At 41.4% G+C, this 17617-nt stretch overlaps 3 protein-coding genes across 7 annotated transcripts; 1 reads left to right on the top strand and 2 right to left on the bottom strand.

Annotated features, from left to right (window-relative positions):
• Window positions 1–580: 580 nt before the first annotated feature.
• Window positions 581–7814, bottom strand: tpte (transmembrane phosphatase with tensin homology). Its single transcript, XM_029519483.1, has 19 exons — window positions 7428–7814; window positions 7049–7137; window positions 6801–6881; window positions 6658–6705; window positions 6396–6557; window positions 5690–5809; window positions 3968–4067; window positions 3717–3780; window positions 3546–3610; window positions 3336–3396; window positions 3167–3248; window positions 2828–2916; window positions 2213–2274; window positions 2052–2132; window positions 1822–1927; window positions 1637–1734; window positions 1442–1537; window positions 1292–1362; window positions 581–1201 (listed from the first exon to the last, which is right to left on the bottom strand). Exons 2-19 carry the CDS (start codon window positions 7093–7095, stop codon window positions 1099–1101), a joined length of 1536 nt encoding a protein of 511 aa, XP_029375343.1. The 5' UTR covers window positions 7096–7137; window positions 7428–7814; the 3' UTR covers window positions 581–1098.
• Window positions 7815–8948: 1134 nt separating this feature from the next.
• On the top strand, window positions 8949–11506 carry fgl1b (fibrinogen like 1B). Its single transcript, XM_029519255.1, has 9 exons — window positions 8949–9083; window positions 9188–9280; window positions 9470–9722; window positions 9888–10047; window positions 10210–10307; window positions 10420–10508; window positions 10589–10714; window positions 10811–10875; window positions 11109–11506. The coding sequence occupies exons 1-9, from the start codon at window positions 9078–9080 to the stop codon at window positions 11287–11289; spliced, it is 1071 nt and encodes a 356-aa protein (XP_029375115.1). The 5' UTR covers window positions 8949–9077; the 3' UTR covers window positions 11290–11506.
• thsd1 (thrombospondin, type I, domain containing 1) lies at window positions 11364–16821 on the bottom strand. Of its 5 annotated transcripts, none has more exons than XM_029519250.1 (9): window positions 16720–16821; window positions 16152–16234; window positions 15881–15997; window positions 14936–15330; window positions 14176–14836; window positions 13732–13893; window positions 13200–13614; window positions 12566–13094; window positions 11364–12466 (listed from the first exon to the last, which is right to left on the bottom strand). In XM_029519250.1, exons 3-9 carry the CDS (start codon window positions 15930–15932, stop codon window positions 11810–11812), a joined length of 2871 nt encoding a protein of 956 aa, XP_029375110.1. In that variant the 5' UTR covers window positions 15933–15997; window positions 16152–16234; window positions 16720–16821; the 3' UTR covers window positions 11364–11809. The 5 variants fall into 5 exon arrangements, with proteins under 5 accessions (XP_029375110.1, XP_029375112.1, XP_029375109.1 ...); XM_029519252.1 differs by having other exon boundaries at window positions 14936–15257; XM_029519249.1 differs by lacking the exon at window positions 16152–16234 and having other exon boundaries at window positions 16720–16794.
• Window positions 16822–17617: the final 796 nt, after the last annotated feature.

Below are 17617 nucleotides of genomic sequence, written 5' to 3'. Positions count from 1 at the left end.
TTATCTGGGTCAGAATTATTTATCAGGGCAAAGTTTTGCTGGGGAGTTAGTGAGCATACAGGAACTTAATTATTAATTAATAATTTTGGGAGTTTTCTGTGGCTACTGTGTCCTGAGTTGAGTCACTTTTTACCTTGCTATCTATTGTAACGTTTGACACCACCTGCCTCAGCAAAGAAGTCTCAAACGAAGATCAGCATTCCTCAGTGAGGTTTACTTCTGTTTGCACTTTAATTCAAATGTTTTCTTGTTAACTTTCAGTTTCAACGGAAAACAAATTTGGGAAAGTTCTCAGCTGTGACTTGTGGTGTAACATGAGTGACAAAAATAAACTTGTAAATTCAGCAATTTAAATATTGTATAAATTATGAATAAAAGATGAAATCACTCTTGTGCACTTGTTTGCTGTGAAGAGGAAAAATGCTGATTACAAATTTAAAGTCATTTATATAGTTTGTAGCATATAGATTGGTGAGATTTGCAGAAGTAAAAGTTACATTGTACTTTTGCTTCTCACATAACTCACAAGTGTCTCCTTTTTCACTAAATAAAGTTACAGATGCCCTTAGTTGTTTTTTTGTTTTTTTTTTTTTTGCTGCCTCCAAAAGTGGAGGTGGATATGAGTCTGTTTCTCCTGTGTCATCCTGTCCAGTGGATCCCCCTGCTGCCTCACTGAGTACATCTGTCTGGTTCCCTTCATGGATCGATTGCTAAGTGCATATAGACATAGGTAGAAGTGGTACGTTTATTTAAAAAAACAAAAGCTAGTTTCAAATTGACTGGATCATTCAGAGGGGGGTCTACTGATTCTAGCATTATAATTTCATCAGGTACAAATCTTTTTTTGGATTTTTTTTTTTTTTCAGTGTCTTTTTTCATGTACAAAAAGTCACCACATATACAATAATCAAATGTATTCAAACCTACTTCCACATGAATGTCTACATTATTTAAGCTGGTGGAAGTAACAGCGTCTGAAAACAAGTTAGTTTATGCCTCTTTCCAATTTTAATGAGCTCTTGTTCATTACACTAAGTATTAGATGTAGTAGTTTCAGCTCATCGTATGTACAACTGTAACAAGTTTTTTCCTTTCTCTTTATGGTTCTGTGAAGAGCATAGTGACACCAAAGTCCGTCTTATACAGGTCCCAGGTCTTGGGTTTGTGTGGGTTGTCCAGTTCCTCCCTCGGCAGAAACAACCTGTGGAGAATTTTTGGAGTTAAGAATCAGAAACTGAAACTTAAATTAAGTCAAACAACAAAAAATTGCATTGGTACAACAGAAACCTACTTGTTATCCTCTATGAATGAGGTATTGAACCAGAAGTAGAAAGGAACATCTTCATATCCTTTCGGAAGACCCTGAAGGGAATAAAGCAACGTGCCGTTTGAGCTACAGATAGTAGATATGCACTTTCAAGGCGTAAAGGGAAATACTCACAGCACTTGATTCAAACATGACCTTTACATCGCCATCAACCACAGGCCCATCTTGTAGGCTGATAACTGCTGCATTATTGCCCACATCAGGAAATACCTACAGAACACACGCAATGCACAAACCACACAGTCTAAAAATGACTCAGTATGACCTGATGAGTATGTAGATGTATTTGCCTAATGTGCGTGTCCTTACTGTGCAGTTCTCCGTTTTGGCGCACACACATTGAAATACAAGCTCCTTCCTCACAATTATCTTGACCTTCAGATCACTGCCATCACCTTTACCCACGCCTGGGCAAGAGCACATGGTGCAGATATTAAGCTTAACAAGAATGTTTTAAGGATGAAGTGACATTTGACTGCCATGCCGGGTTTTACCTGCTATTGAGTGAATGCGGATGCTCTTGATCCTGAGGCTTTTAGATGGAGGCAGCTGTCTGTTGAAACTGGTTTTCATGATCTCATAGTAGCCCACATACCGGCTCTGTGCTCAGCAAAGAGACAGTAAATTTACGATCCTAGTTCATTTTCTGTGATTGAAGTTTTATCAGAACATTTCTTTCGTTCTTTCCTACCAATACATTGCACTTGTTACTACTTGTTCTTACCTGAGAGGGGGTCTCCACTCCCTGGAACTTGGAGCTCCGACTCTTGTCTGTCCTCCTCTCACCAAAATACTGCAGACTGTCCTGGTGGCCAAAGAGAAATGAATGTAAGTTAGTAGCCAAACTTTCAAATTCACTAAATCCTTTTTGAGCTTGAACCGTACCTGTGCATTCTCAAACTGATCACTGTCAATAAGCCAGGTGCACACCATAGTGCCTGTCCGTCCTGTCAAGCAGGGCAGAACCATGATCAGACTGGACATGACTTTAGATAGTCAGTAGACTCGACCAAATGTCAAAGTTACACATTTTTACACACAAAAAACAAAGGTGTGTGAGGGGTGTGCAATAATCATACCGTTCATGATACTAGTACAAATTTTGGTCCGGGGCAAAAGTTTATATTGTAAAAATTAGTGATTGTTCAATCCAGCAAAGTTGCATTTTTCTCCTCATTTGAAGGCACTTTATTTTACTTCACTCAGTGTTGACACTTAAACTGAAAATTTCAGGAAATATTTGTATCACTCTTTATAGAATTCACTGTACTGTTTATGTTCGAAAAGGCAATAGTGCGTTCAGAATTGGTGCGTTCATGCTTTCCTGCTCAACTAGCATGTTGAATAGGAAAGCATGGGAGAAAGAAATCATTTGTGCTTTGTGATATCTTCAACATTATTTTTCTCACAAAAATTCAGAGAAACATTGTCACATCAGTTTTGAATCGTGTCAACTGTCCTTACTGTTCACATGATAATTAAACAAGTTATTGTCCTCACCTTTCCCTCCTTTACAGTGAATTGCAATGATATTTTTGGGATCGGCAGACATCCAGTCCCTCACACTTGCCGTGTATTTCAGCATGTCCCTGGCACAGACAGTAGAACAGACACTGATGAACTGACATTATCGGACCAAATATTGTACAGGTGGTGCTTGTTTGGCCCTGTTTATGTTTACACTGTCTTAGGCCACTGTGCAAATGGGCTAATGCTCTTCCTACTTCCATCAACATTGCACCACATTCTAATCTAAAGGAAGAAGAAGAAGGAAGAAGAAACAAAAACTGACACATTACAAAACATTACAAAAAAAAAGAAAAAAAAAGTGTTGCTCACTCCAAGGATGGGACGTTGTGGTCATCAATGAAAACTCGCTCAACTCTGTAGTGGAAGTACTGGGGGTCATAACCTTTCTCACCTGGAAACAGAAGATGATATTGGCATCTTTTTTTCTATTTTTATAAAAAGAAGGTACAGCATGTGATGAGAAGAAGCACCAACTTACTGCACAGGTTGTAAACTTTATAGTGGCCGTCATGTTTAGCATCCAAGAACCTGGCCACCTCCTGTACAGAAAAAGAGGAGCATTAGGTTCAAGCCAAATTTATGGTGTATAAAAAATCAACTCCTTTTGATAATCATATACAAAGAGTGATGTAGGAGAACTTCTGCATGTTCGCATTTTAATGCGTACGTCCAATCAAGCTAGACTTACCCCGATTGGATTCCTGTAGAAGGACTGCTTGCCAGATGAGGGAAAAGACATGGCAATGACTCGATCTAGATAGAGGGGTAAAATGCAAATAAATGCTTCACTTCTTTAAGGGTGGCATTTTTAGTGATCTCTTTAAGGTATGTGGTGTTTTACGCTGCATGGAACACCTACCTGTGACATAGGTAAGGTCAAGGTCAAATCCATCCTTCTGATAACGTCTCTTATTCTCTGAAACCTATAAAAGATAACCCGTCAACAATCAGGGAGACTCTCTCAGCCAAACCAGTTGCTAGTGAGCTGCAATTCTCAGAAGACTCCATTGAACTTATATATGTGGGGGCATGTACTTCTGTGTGTATATATCTACACACATATGACACATTCTGTTTTCCCTTTTCTGTCCAGGCATGGTGTCACCTTACCATCCTCCTGGTGACCTTCTCCAGCTCTTTCTTCTGAGCTGCCAGTCTGAAAACCCTCACCAGGATGATTATTCTCAGGAAACGAAGAAATGACACCACCCTGAAAAATACAGTAATACTCACAATGATTAAACATCAAACTTTACGAAAAAAAAAACAAACAAGAAAATTGAAATCTGAGAAGGAAAGCCCTGCAGTGGCAGTAGAGTAAAATAAAACAGAATCAAATAACACCAATATGGAGCATTACTTTATTATTTAAAAAGTTTCAAAAATCTGAACGCAAACCCAGACCCCAAACTGTGAGATAGGACACCCATAAAATCAGAGAGGAAATTGAGAAGCTTGCTGTCTCTTCTCAGTGAGGTTGTTCCATAGAATGGGACTCTGACATAAAGTATGAACCTCATCTTTCTTTAGTTGTGGTTGTGAAGTGGCTAACAGGTTTTGCTGAAGACCTCAGGTTGAAACCGAGCACAGATAGTGTTGGAAGACGTGAGATGTACCTGAGTGCAAATCCAGAATGGGCCTTTGAATCCTTAATAAGGTTTTACAGAAGAAAAGAAACTAAAATAGGGGTAATATGCTTTCCTTTATAGCTTTAGTGAGACGTCTAGCCAGCTGCAACTTGAATAAGCTTACATTTCCTCTGTTCTAACGAGAGTTAGAGCAGTCCAAATTAGGAAGTAAAAGCATGAAAGTCTCTAGATTTCTACTTGATAAAACTGGTCTGGTCTAGGGGTGTCCTGAGTTGTAAAAAAAAAAAACAAAAAACCAAAACTGAACAACTGCATTGACAAGCTCGTTTGAATTGTGTTCAATCAAGGAACCAATATTTTTTATAGCTAGCTGCTAGAACATGTGGTGTTGAGGTATAAATAATAATTGTGGCAGGGCCAAGGGTTATTCAATCAGTCATTTGAGGTCAGTGTTACGGTAACTGATTATATTAATTTTACAACCTTCTTTTGCATCGGAATCAAAGCTCACCAGTGGTAACATGCATGAAGAGAAAGAATAGTTCCATAAAGACCCCTGAGATCATCTTCAGCGAGGATACCAGGTATTTTTTTTTAATGGCTACACTAAGATATTTATATTGCAAATATAAATAAAACCACTTTAAAACTGAACTAGAGATGACAACCAAGCTTGGCTACAAAACCAACTAAACCAATGCATTACTACAACCTCAACCTTTGGAACATATTTACAGTGAACAGCACTTCCATAACAAAGAAACTGTTTTTGAATTAGTACTTAGGTAGTTTTAAAGGCCAAATATACCAACACATGTGTTCAACCATTCTGATAATCAGACAGAAGCTGGGTAAAGCATTTCCTGAGAATTACATCATGACACCAAACTATGTAGAAATAAGAATGACAAAGTGCAAACTGTAAACTAATAGGAGAATAGGGGAGTCAAGTCACTTAAGCACAATTGTACACATTCCTGACTGAAGGTTCAAGCAGGAAATGTAAGAGAGAAAAACAGTGTGTGTGCATGGGTCAGTGTGTATGATTGTGTAGGTCTTTTCATCAGCAGAAGCTCAGTGTGAAGCAACTGAAATCTCAGGCCAGCCGATATCCATTTACATTTAAATCTATATCCAGACTCAACAAAGGCTCCCTGTGTGTATATTATTCTTTATTTATTGTGAATTAATCAAGTGTCTAACAATCTACGTACAGGTTTCATACGAGGGAACGCAGCAGTACCTGGGGATGAGGTGGACCCCTGACAGGTCAGTGAAAGTGTAGATCATGGTGACCACCAGGGTTACTACCACAACACCGGCATCCATAATGTTCAGCTTGGAGCTGAAGTACACTTTAAACCTAAAAGACACAAGACACTTAAATCATTCTGCCACAAAATCGCCAAGATCATGCAACAAATATCAACCAAATGCATTTATCCAGTGACACTGTGCTAGTACTCTCATTTTGGTCTATGAACCAGTCCAGTACATGTCACACATTTCCTGTTGAGCGTCCTCTTCGTAACTTCCTGTTTCACAGATAATCACTCTTGGTTTCTGCTGATGCAGAACTTTGGGAATGTTTGCATTAGTAAAAATTCCTTGCTGGCAGGCAGCTGAAATTATACTGCTGCTGTCTGTTTGACTCCAAACTAATGCAACACAGTGTTGGCCAATAATTAACATTGCCAGCTTCACAGAAGTGAGAATTCTTGTGAAGGTGTGGGAGATATTCAAAACGTATTAATGTTGCCACAGCATACACCCACAATATACATATAACAATAAACACAAAGTTAACAGGGACTGAGGGAGGAGCCGCTGAGACCATGAACGTGTCTATCATGCATCACCTTTTAATAATGCAAGACAGCCTATGATTGTAAAGACATGAAAAACAAGTGGTTGGACTTTCTACATTTGGTCACTCTGTCTCAACTCACCCCTCCACATAGACCCGCAGCAGAACGTCAATAAGAAAGAAGAATGAGATGACGAGGGACACGGCCTCTAAGGCATCTCCAACGTCTCTGCTTTTGGCTGGCAGTGATAAATCCACTATCATCAGCACAATGTCCACTATAATCAGTATCATTCCAAATACACTGGAGGAAAAGGCAGATAGTACCATCGTCATGATCATCACCAAACACCAGAAACCAAAGTATTATTTTCAGAAAGGATCACACAAGATTACGCACTCACCGAAACCCAAAGGACATGACAAAGGGTGAGATCTTCTTTCGGATGTTGCTACAAAAGGAGGAAAAAACGGTCATATTTGTCAGTGCAGCCTCTGAATAGAGTTGTATTGGACGTTCTCAGCAGCACAAGCTGTAGAAACTTACTGGTACATTGTGTCTGGTAGCATGCTCTCCTCCTTTCCATCATCAATCTCCACTTTAGCATCCTCCATCTTTGCAACGTTTCTTAGAGGAAGGTACATAAGGCAAACATAAACCACCCAGAAAAAAAGCTAACCCAAAAACAAACAAAGAAAACCCTGCATGCTCACATAGTAACAGCTGTTTAAAAATGACATGGTGCTGCAAACACACACACAGATTAAAAAGTTAATATCCACATGAAACATTACCCATTGACACCTGAATCCGACCCTGGGTTGAAATGGACAGTGGTCATGATCTCTATGTCCAACTTCTGGCCTTGCTCTGAACTTGTTGTCTGTGGATTTCAAAATAAAAGTAGAGGTTCAAACTATGCTGCTGCTGCAGAGTTACAGTACAAAACAAACAAGGACAAGAAAGTTTATGTGCTAAAGTGTCCATTTATGCCAATCTCTAACATGTATCCTGTCAATGATTAAGACAAGGAAACACACTGTTCTGTCTCTTCGTCTTCCACTGAGGCGTCAGGAGTTTATGCTTCCTAATTACAAACAACAGCTTTGATTAGTCGCTCATGCAAAACAAAGCAAGCAAGGAATGGGCAAAGTTTCCAGGACTCATCATTACCTGAAGGAAAAAAAGCGGAAAGCGAGCCGCAGGATTTAAATCAGTTTCCTTTCCTCAGTCCTCTCCGCTCCTTCCCTGGTGTGTTCACGGCCCCGCGGACACCGAGCTATTCCCGACAAACCCGCTCTCCGTCCGGGCCGTCGGATTATACAGCGGCTCGTCTTGTGACTTCATGTGAGCATAAAAGGAAGACGGTTCAAAGGTTGACCGGGTAGACGGACCATTCCCCCCCCACACCTCCGTCACTATCCCTCATCGTTTCTGCAAACGTAGCGGTTTCAGACTTCCTGGACTTCAGCAGAAAGCGCTCAGCCCTTCTCTCTCCCCGCTCGTCACTTTTTACTCATCTTTCCTCCTCAAACTGCTTTCACACCAACACTGACTGACTCAGCTCTCACTGCAGCTGGCCTAAAGTAGTTAGAAAAAAAGGGGGGGCTCATCTCCCTCCTGTTTCCAACATCTGTTTTTCATTCAACGTGCATTCTCAAACGCCACAGTGCAATTTCCACGTTTGCTTTTTTCTTCTTTTTTATTTCCTCTTTGCAGAATTGACACATACTTAAATGTGATGATATTTACTGAAGTTATCTTTTCCAGGTAAATGCAGGGTACACTGGGAGGAAAAAATAGGTTCAAACAGGGAAAACATGAGTCTAAGTTGAAAGAGTTAAATTGGCAAAAACTCTTGCAGAGTGTTAAGTATTTCACCATTTTAGTGCTGAAAAGACAAAGACAAAGCCATCAGCCTACCACGGTTAAAATAAAATAAAATAAATGGTTGGAATAACCTAGAACATTTTTATCATTTTTCAAATAAAACTGGACTATTGAAGGAAAACACTGGCAATAAACTAAAGACCAGCAACAGGTCAATAAAAAAATATAAATAAAAATCACATTGTTTTTAAACAACTCCAATAACCAACAAGTGCTACAGGAGGAGCACTCCACTGCAACACACTCTCCTCATGCTCAGGGAATCTGCTGTCATTGTGAAATCATTATATCTGGGTATATAGACTAAAACAACACAAACATTTTAAAGACATTTATAAACTCTGAACTTGTGACCGTAAATGGGTGTTCATTTTAGTTTCTTATCTGCTGTGCCAGTTGCCAAAATATTGCCAGGTTGTTGGCATTTCCTAAAACAATTAACAAATGGTGGGTTTTGCATTGCAATCAGTGTGATCTTGTAATGTTTACATGGTGTGTCAACTCATATGCTCAGTTGACCCTGTTCTCCACTTTATCTGCGATGAAACTTATTCCAGATTATGAAGTTATGAGTAGTAATAGAACAAGATAACAACAATGACAAAAGATGTATTATTTATATTTTATTGTTTTTTCCCAAAGGTAATGGTCAAAAGAAAGGAAAAGTTCCTGACAACATGCCTGGTATGTTAAGAATGGAGTCCTCTCAGTACAAGCTGTCCATGAGGCCATTTGCAGCTCTGAGATCAGATATACTTTCTGAACGTGAGCTTGAAAAGCTTGAAAAGGGCAGACTGGCTGGAGTTTAGTGTTTGGCAAGGTTGGTCAAATCTGGATCCCCTCATGCAGAACTGGCCTGGCCCATAAATAATGCTGACAAATTTTAGTGGAAAAGAACACTGAACCTGGACAGAACAAGGGAAGCGTCGTGAAATGAAGGTAAGCTTGTGGTGCAGAGAGTTAAAAGTTGGAGAAACTGTAGTTTAATGGCAAGTGCCTGTTTATTTTTCACTATCTAACATATATGGGATTTATCCTTTCAGCCCAGTACTGCTGCAGGTTTTTTCCCCCTTAGAGTCATGCCAGTGTTGCAGTTGTTGGCTCTGGTGTTCTCCGTGGTTTCTACACAATTTTCAGTAAGTATATAATCATATTCTTCAGTATATGTTTCTCTTTGCCATTCCTAGAAAGGCAGACATGAATATTTAAATTATTTATGTAACATTTCATAGGTTTTTGGACTTTTTCTCATTGCCAATATCACTTTATGACCAACAAGGTTAGAAATGTGATGTATAACAGAAAACTGATTTTACTCATATAAGGCAATAGATTCGTGTGGAGCAGAGATCGCAGCTGTCAAGCGCAATATAAGGAAACTGGAGAGCAACCTCTTGATCAAGACTTGGCAGGTTGAGCACCTGCAGATGCACAAATATTTCCGTCCATTTCAACATACTGTGCCTAACACTAAACCTGAAACCGATCTGGCTCCTGGCATCGACCACAGCAACAGCACCAACATGTCGCTGATGAAACCACTTCCCCCAGCGGGCAACTTAATTGTCCATGACAAAGGTGAGAAACGCTGCATCAACTCATCTCAGTGTTTTGGTGCTCATTTCAAGTAAAATGATAATTTTACACTTTATAGCTGCAAAATGATTCAGCATGAAGTATAAGCTACAGTCGTAATGATGATAGTCAGCAATTTTCATCCCTTTTATGTTGTTGTGTATCTAGATTGTTCTGAGCTGTTTGACAGACTGAGACCACCCAGTGGTTTCTACCGTATCAGGCCCAAATTACACCAGGAGCCATTTTTGGTCTACTGTGACATGGAGGATGGAGGAGGATGGACAGTCTTTCAGAGGCGGCGTCATGGAAAAGTGGACTTCAACAGGTACTGAAGCAGAGGAGGTATCCCACGCACACAGTTTTTGGGAAAATCACAAGTCCCCAAATCCTTGCAAAATCCACATTTAGATTACAATATGGGCGTTGAAGGAGTTCCCACTTCTGCTTCAATGAATATAGAACATTTGCCTCTTTCTTATTTTTGCAGAGACTGGATTGACTACAGAGATGGCTTTGGACACTTCAAACTCTGGAATGATGAGTTTTGGTTGGGGAATGATCTCATTCATTCTCTCCTTTTAGAAGGTCAGCAATTATGATAAAATATTTGTTTTATGTTATAGATATTATTTTGAAAAAGTCTTATATTTTGTTTGGGTACCCACTCATGGATGGTTTCTGATTTCTTTCCCCAAAGGTAAGAACCTGGTGAAGATCGATCTAATGGACTGGGAAGGACAGAGAAGCTATGCATTTTATGAGAACTTCAGGATCAGTGACGAGGCGGTAAAAAAAAAAAAAGCAGTTTGAAAGTTCTGGCTCTTGGTCTCAGTTGCAGTGTAATGTCTGACAAATGTTGCTTTCAGGATAAGTACCGTCTCCAGTATGGACTGTACAGTGGCCAAGCTGGAGATGCTCTATCGGGTGGTGGGGGGATGGTGGAGCAGTGGTCTGCCTGCCTCAGCGGCATGCAGTTCAGTACAAGAGATCACGTGAGTCCTCCATGGAATTTCTATGGTGCTAAAAGCTGCCAGATGATTGATTATATTGAAATGATATGTGATAACTCTGATGATGGTTATTGACAGGACAATGACCGCTACTATCAGGGCAGCTGTGCCAAGGAGAATAAGGCAGGATGGTGGTTCAACAGGTAAGATCTTTTACATTTAGCCAAGTGGACATTATCAATCTCCCGTTATACTTCTTCTCGCTGATTTTTGCATCAAACATTCCCTCTTGAACTGCAATTTCCTTTTTGGAAATGAAATTTCAGTCTGTTGTAAATTTGGTTTGCCTGTTTAACAGTTCTTTCAGTCTTATTACAAAAACTGCTATCATTGCAACCACACGTTTTGTTTGCCATTCTGTACTTTCTATCTACAGATGCCATGCAGCCAACCTAAATGGGAGGTTCTACCGCAAAGGGAAGTACAAGGGGCAGTATGATGATGGTGTGGTGTGGGGGACTTGGAAAGGCCTTTGGTATTCCCTTAGACACACCAGCATGAAGGTGCGGCCTCTGGTTTTCTTGGATGCCATGGGAAGTGGAGGAGGGGAAATTTAAAAACACCATGCTTCGCACTTGTTTGTTTAACACAGAATGCAGTTGAATAATAACAGCAAAGATTGATATTATGTTTAAACTCTCCATATTTTTTATTTCTCCCTTTGTTTCATTTTTTGAAAATGTTATCAAATGTTGATAGTACAGCATTTTCTGCTTTCTTGCAAGCATTTCTTTTCTCTAAGGTGTATATTACTCAAACAATAAAACAAATAGCATCTCAGTCATAATGTCTAACTGGTTTGACTGCCGTCAAACAAACTGAAGCCATTCTCTGAACAAGACAAAAATGTGTTCAATCATAATCAAAGTCAAATGCTGAAATATTACAAAAACAATTACAATGAAAAAACAAACAAACAAACAAACAAACAAACAAACAAACAAGAGAAACAACATTCCTGAAATAGAATAAGCTTAAATATGTTATTTTTGCCTTCCCCATGTTGTACAATCTTCACTGATATTTGGGTAAGGTCAGAGATCTAGCAGGAAGGATTGATACGAAGACCTGCATGTTCTACCCCTCATCTCCTGTATATGATGAAGACAGATCGAGGTCCAGCATCCTCTGCTCTGCCTCACTCAGCCTGTAGGGTGAGCCGCCACTGCTGCTGTAGTCTGCTGACATGGGCAGAGATCGGCAGCGACCTTTCCTCTGGTCAGAGGACGACACGCTGAAGGTGGAGCTCCGCTGTCGTCCCTTGACCCCAGAGGAGGACTGAGCTTCCTTTAATTTACGGGCCAGGATATTCCTCTGGATAGGTGACGGGCCACGACGACTCCAGTTCTGCTCAGCCCGCTCTGCCCGATCTATACTCAGCTGGTTGACTCCATTAGAACTGGCAGGCACTGGACCGCCGATCCCTGAGACCCCCACTCGTCCTCCACCACTAAAATCACTGGCCCTATGCCTTTCCCCAGTGCCACTGGTGTCTCCTTTAGCAGGTTTGTCAGATGCTGAAAGACTGTTTGTGCGGGTTCCTGTGTGTTTGAGTTCACTGTTGTGAGAAGGAACAGGTGTCTCTATCCAGGCCTTCCTTTGATCATTTCTCTGGAGTCTGGATTTAGCCCACTCTGATGCTCCGTTCTCTGGGATGGGGTAAGGGCGGTGTGGCTGCCTCTCCCATCCTCCCTTGGTCCAACAGCTTCCTTCAGGAAGGGTCCGAGATCCTACCTGAAAAGGACAATTTATAATCTTTGTTAAACTTGAGAAGACTTACACAAATCTGACGTATAATATATGAATAAACAGAATCAAAACTGAATCTGTGACCTGGGTCATGCTCCGTTCTCTAAAGTTTCTGGACTGCACAGAGGATGGAGGCTGGGGCTTAGTATCATTGAAACTGGAGGTCCGGCGGAATGTTGGATTCTTGTGATTGGAGTTTCCCATTCCTGCATTTCCTGTGGGATTTGCTAACCCACTCCTCTCTACCATCTCGACCCAGTCAGCAGTGCGGTCTCGCCACTTTGTGGTCCCCCCACTTCCAGAGACAGGAGCACCTAAGACCAGCTCCACCCTGGGACTGAGTCTGTCAATGGTGACCCTTGAAGTCTGAGCAGGTGGCTCAGAAAAGGGACCTGCTATATGAAAATGGTTGTGGTTTGCATCCTGCTGGGGGCCCAAAGGTAGTGTGGAATGAATGAATCCGGTTGGTGTAGGAATCGGGGAGCTGGTAGGTGATGCAGATGTCTCCATTAAGGTGTCATGGACTGGGCTTGAAGAAACGTGATACAGCTGCGTGGCCTCTTTTAACCCCTTCTTTTTCATTTCTTTCAGCTGTTGCTGAGCCAATCTGTACCTAGAGAATTAATCATTTATTTCCTGAGACTGGGAAATGATAGAATAAGTTTTACAATAATGTTTTTTGTGTGAAGGAAGTAACCAGTATTGTGAACGCACATACCCAAATATTGTCGGCAACATCTTCTGTCCTGAAGGAGACAGCCTCTCCGGTTCCTGTGAGAGAGGTATCACCAGTGTCTGTGAGACAGGCTGACTACCCAGAGAAGGCCTTTCTTTCTGGGCGGCCCCCACACTCCCTGGTGGGCCGTGGCCATCTGATAGGCTGGGTCTTGGAAGGCTGTGTCCACAAATGGACGCCTCATCGGAGAGCTTACGCCCCCCGGGGGAATGCATGGAGCCCCTGCGGACCGAGCTGCACTGAGGGGTCTGGCAAAGCTTTCTCCACACAGCTACCACAACAGTAGCCAGAATCACAGCTAGGCAAAGAGAGATACCCGCCACCACGACCATGTTACCACCTAAGGGTGCAGTTCCAACAGGTGCAGGGGGGAGGGATGGAGAAGGAGCAAGCCCCACTAGGAAAGAAAGGGAGATGATTATATGAAGTATGCATACTTCAGATTTTCCAGTTTCGAGTTGAGAAAAGATCGAGACACACAGGTGAGATGCCACAGACAATGGGAACAACTGACCAGCACAATCTTCCAGTGAGCAGAGGGACTGTTCTTTCACCATGCCGGTGCACTGTATCCCTCCAACACTTGAGGGCAGCAAACATTCACGTTCTCGTTCCCTCACACCTTCTCCACAGCTCACACTGCACAGACTCCACGGCTGCCAGGGTCCCCATGTCTCTGCAGAGAAGAAGGTAATAAAAAAGGTTCCTGTTTCTGTATTGTGTTGTCACCAATTTCACAGTTTCATTTGAATAATAATAATAATAATAACAATAATTAAAAAATCCAGAAAAGCCAATGACCATCTCTATAGTGAGGTCATCTTCAGTTAAGAGATGTATCTGTCCCTGGAAGTTATCAAATTAAAGGTAAAGCAAATCTTTCCCTCCTTCAAAATTGACTTCTACAGAAAATTGGTGTGGAGTAGAGCGTATCTAGCCTTTACCTCTCAGGTCTCACCTGCACTCCTGTGAAGCACAAAACAGGTTTGCGCTGGACTAGGGGAGCGACTGAAGTTGAAAACAAAGCGAAAGCAGTACTTATTTCTTCCTGTGTAAAACACAGAGCAGTTGAATTCTGTCTCATTCTCTCCCTGAGTCAGCCAGTTAAAGGCCAGTGGAGGAGAGGGTGGCTCCTCTTGACCGAACCCCATGAGTGCTGTTCCACCTGTTCTGCTCCCAGAGGAAGCAGCAGCTCCTCTGCCAACACCTGCATCCTTATACAGCAGCACCTTCCCACTGATGTGAGCACACGGTGGGGTTATCAGCTTGACAGTCATAGTCCCTTCACATCCACTCTTGTAACTGTTGGCGTTTTCCACCAGCAGTTTATAGGAGAAGATGCGTGACAGGTAGAGGGGTCCAGAGCTCTTCACTTCCTGCGCTGTGTGAGGAGAACGCAGGGCCACTTGTATGAAGTCCCTCTCTGTGAACGGGAAGGCGCAGGACAGCTCGACGCTCTGGGAACGGAGGGGTTTGATTGGATGTCGTGTGCGCGCTCGGACCTTGTCAATGCTGTTACGCCCAATCTGGTTGTACTCAATATAGCTGACTTCGAGGAAGAGAGCAGATTCGAGGATGCTGGAACACTCCTGAAAGTGTTCATTCATGGATATCAAAACCTGGTGGGAGACAGAAAAAAAATAAAAGAGCTGTGTAAATCCATCTGCAGCACAGTAAATGAACTTAACGTGTAAAACCTGAGATCTTCTTTGTCTTGCCTGAAAAGATCCTGAGTTGTTTCCAGCCCTCTCCACAGCTATGTGAAATGTGGGCCACTGCACCCGCAGTTCTGAACTCCACCACCAGGTGGTGGTTTCTGGGGTAATACCATTTGTGCCATTGGCATCATGAACAGCAGCCTTGGTGGTTTGTTTCAGCAGGAACCGGAAAGTTCCAGCGTACAGGAAGCATGAGCAGTTGAACTCCACCCTACCGTCCGATCGGTTGGTGGGGAGGCTCCTGGTCAGGAGGGTGGTGTTGGTTTCCATGTTGACCAGAGACAGGCTTAATTTGCGGATGGTGCTGATGTTGGATTTTGTGCTGAAGTTCACAAAAACACTGGCGTTGCTAAGGGCAAAATGGTAGGAGGGCCAGACACTGAGCCCTGCAAAAGCTACAAAGGATGCAGGAAAGTGAGCACATTTTACTTTTATCCTGAAGTTAAAATACATATATATATGACTATGCTCCTTATTGGTAAAGTCAGTGCTAGACTCAATTTAAAGAAAGCTCCAATTTCATCTAACTGGACCAAAATAACAAAAAAAGATATTTGTCAGCAGTGTTAAACTGCAGATGTCAAAGACAAAATTAAACAGATATCTGGATAACAGCTCAACTCTGGGTGTATCTCTATTTCAGTGCTAGTAAGGTAAAGATGTATTAGCTGAAGCACAATATTTTATGACCGATTGTGTTGTTTAGTGGGTGAGCCTTTTCTGAAAACCTGACATTCTCAGAAAACAAAGAGGGTGTGGGAAGAGGAAGAGACTCTCCTCCTCAGCTTCAACTTAACTCAGCACATTGTAGGATACAGTGTAGCATTTAGCCTTTCAGTGTATGCTAGTTTGAACTGATGAACTAAAACCAACAGTGCTGACAGCCTTTACAAACATTTATTTAGCAGTTACTGCAGGTTATTAAGATGCTTTAATGATCCTCACCGTATCCCATGAGTGCCAGCAGGACGGGCAGCAGTGAGACAGCCTGTGGCATTCCGGAGTCTGTGCCTCGGATTTTTCCTACACCGCATGACCGTCCTCTTCTACCACCCCTGACCTCTGCAATATCACAAAATAAACAAATAATCAGCAAGAAGGCAGAAGGCAACAAGTCTGTGGATGTAAGAATAACCAGGACAGGAGAAAGGATAGATGATGTGAAAAACAGGAAGGCCACAGTTTGTAGCTGTGACCATTGGTTTTCTGAATTTACAGTGGGGTCTTCCTCTTCCTTCCATCTTCACAATGGATATGGGGAGCTGCCGTCATCACACCGGTATATCAGCTACAGGAGGGCTTTGTCCAAAACAAATAGTTGTGGGGTTAAGCCAAATACTTGTTTGGTTACTTTACAGATGTTTTCACTTTATGGCTGTTCATTGAAAATATCAGTTTCTCTTTTCTTTCTTTGTAATCAAAATGTAACTAGTCAGCTTATATCTCAGGTGTGATGATTTACACAGACAATTGGAGTTATGAGCCTCAAATTACTGATGATGTGTGTTTGTACTATAACTGGTTCAGTCACTTATAGGAATTTAATACATAGACTCTAAATTACACTGCAAACTAATGTATGTGTGCCATCAAAGGTCAACATTGAATGGCTGAATTTCAAATAAAAAACTTGTTAACAAGAACAACACTAATAGTAATAATAATAATAATAATAGTAATAATAATAATGAAGTAATAATTGTGTTCGGACATAGTTGAAACGCGTCTCTGGGTCTTTAATTTAACGTGAATTTAACTTTTATACACTTTGAGTTTTTACTCACATCTCTTGCTGATTCCGTGCAGCTTCATTCTTGCTCCAGATTTTTCCTGCTCAGAAAACATCTTACCAACTCCCCTCAGACTGATGTCTGCCAGGGATTTGCGCCTCGGTCAGCTGCAGCTCCGGCGGGGCGGTGCGATCAAGACAATGTGACCTCCGGACCAATGGGCTGCTGGCTTTGGGACACACGCCCGAGAATACAGTAAATCTATAAAAGAACTTTTTGGAGTTTTTGTGGCATTATACTGGTTTGGAACTGTGTTACAACCAAGACTCATTTATACGCACCAAAAAGTTAATTTAAGTCTATTTATAGCAGGAAAATGACTAAAATGAAGAAACATAGATGCAACAGATGGATACATAATTCATTATCGCAAATGTTAGTCATACACAAATGTTAAATCTTTCTTTTCTGTGCAAAACTCTTGTTAAAAGGAAAAAACAGAACAACAGCAAAAAGTCATTATCTGTTTATGTGTAAATTTGGGTAGACAGCACTGTCTTGTCCAGATGGCCTATAGGAAGATACAGAGTAAAAACAAAAGACAGAATAACACATTAATGATAGTAAACTTTATAATTTGGAAGTAATCAGATTCTTCTCAGATAGCAGTGATTGCTTAATAATCCAGTGATGACTACTGAGATTTGAACAGATGGCACTCAGTGATTCAGTTCATGGATTTACTTCACTGAGTAAATCAGTCCACACAAACAAACAAGAGCAGGTCCTATTTGGCATTAAAAATACAGACAAACAACAACAAATAAATCCTAGCTTTTAGAGTGAGGTCTGAATGAGCTTGGCTCTAATAATTTCCTCAACCAATGAGGTTGCTATCAATAAGTGAACCAAATGGCATGGTAATCTAATTAGCATAACTCTGCAGACCTTA

Source organism: Echeneis naucrates, chromosome 14 (genome assembly GCF_900963305.1).
Source record: "Echeneis naucrates chromosome 14, fEcheNa1.1, whole genome shotgun sequence".
In the NCBI taxonomy this organism is placed as follows: Eukaryota; Metazoa; Chordata; class Actinopteri; order Carangiformes; family Echeneidae; genus Echeneis; species Echeneis naucrates.
This window is presented reverse-complemented; position numbering and strand designations above follow the sequence as displayed.

What these genes read in the sequence shown, in the direction of transcription:
- tpte (XM_029519483.1), bottom strand. Translation starts at nt 7,095, where the DNA reads ATGACCACTGTCCATTTCAACCCAGGGTCGGATTCAGGTGTCAATGG. An exon ending in GGGGTCCACCTCATCCCCAG is followed by an intron (nt 4,068 to 5,689) that starts GTACTGCTGCGT and finishes TGTATTTTTCAG; the next exon opens with GGTGGTGTCATTTCTTCGTT. An exon ending in TGACCTTACCTATGTCACAG is followed by an intron (nt 3,611 to 3,716) that starts GTAGGTGTTCCA and finishes CCCTCTATCTAG; the next exon opens with ATCGAGTCATTGCCATGTCT.
- thsd1 (XM_029519250.1), bottom strand. Translation starts at nt 15,932, where the DNA reads ATGCCACAGGCTGTCTCACTGCTGCCCGTCCTGCTGGCACTCATGGGA. An exon ending in ACAACTCAGGATCTTTTCAG is followed by an intron (nt 14,837 to 14,935) that starts GCAAGACAAAGA and finishes GTCTCCCACCAG; the next exon opens with GTTTTGATATCCATGAATGA. An exon ending in GAGAACGGAGCATGACCCAG is followed by an intron (nt 12,467 to 12,565) that starts GTCACAGATTCA and finishes TGTCCTTTTCAG; the next exon opens with GTAGGATCTCGGACCCTTCC.
- fgl1b (XM_029519255.1), top strand. An exon ending in TCAGGATCAGTGACGAGGCG is followed by an intron (nt 10,509 to 10,588) that starts GTAAAAAAAAAA and finishes TGTTGCTTTCAG; the next exon opens with GATAAGTACCGTCTCCAGTA. An exon ending in GCAGGATGGTGGTTCAACAG is followed by an intron (nt 10,876 to 11,108) that starts GTAAGATCTTTT and finishes TTCTATCTACAG; the next exon opens with ATGCCATGCAGCCAACCTAA.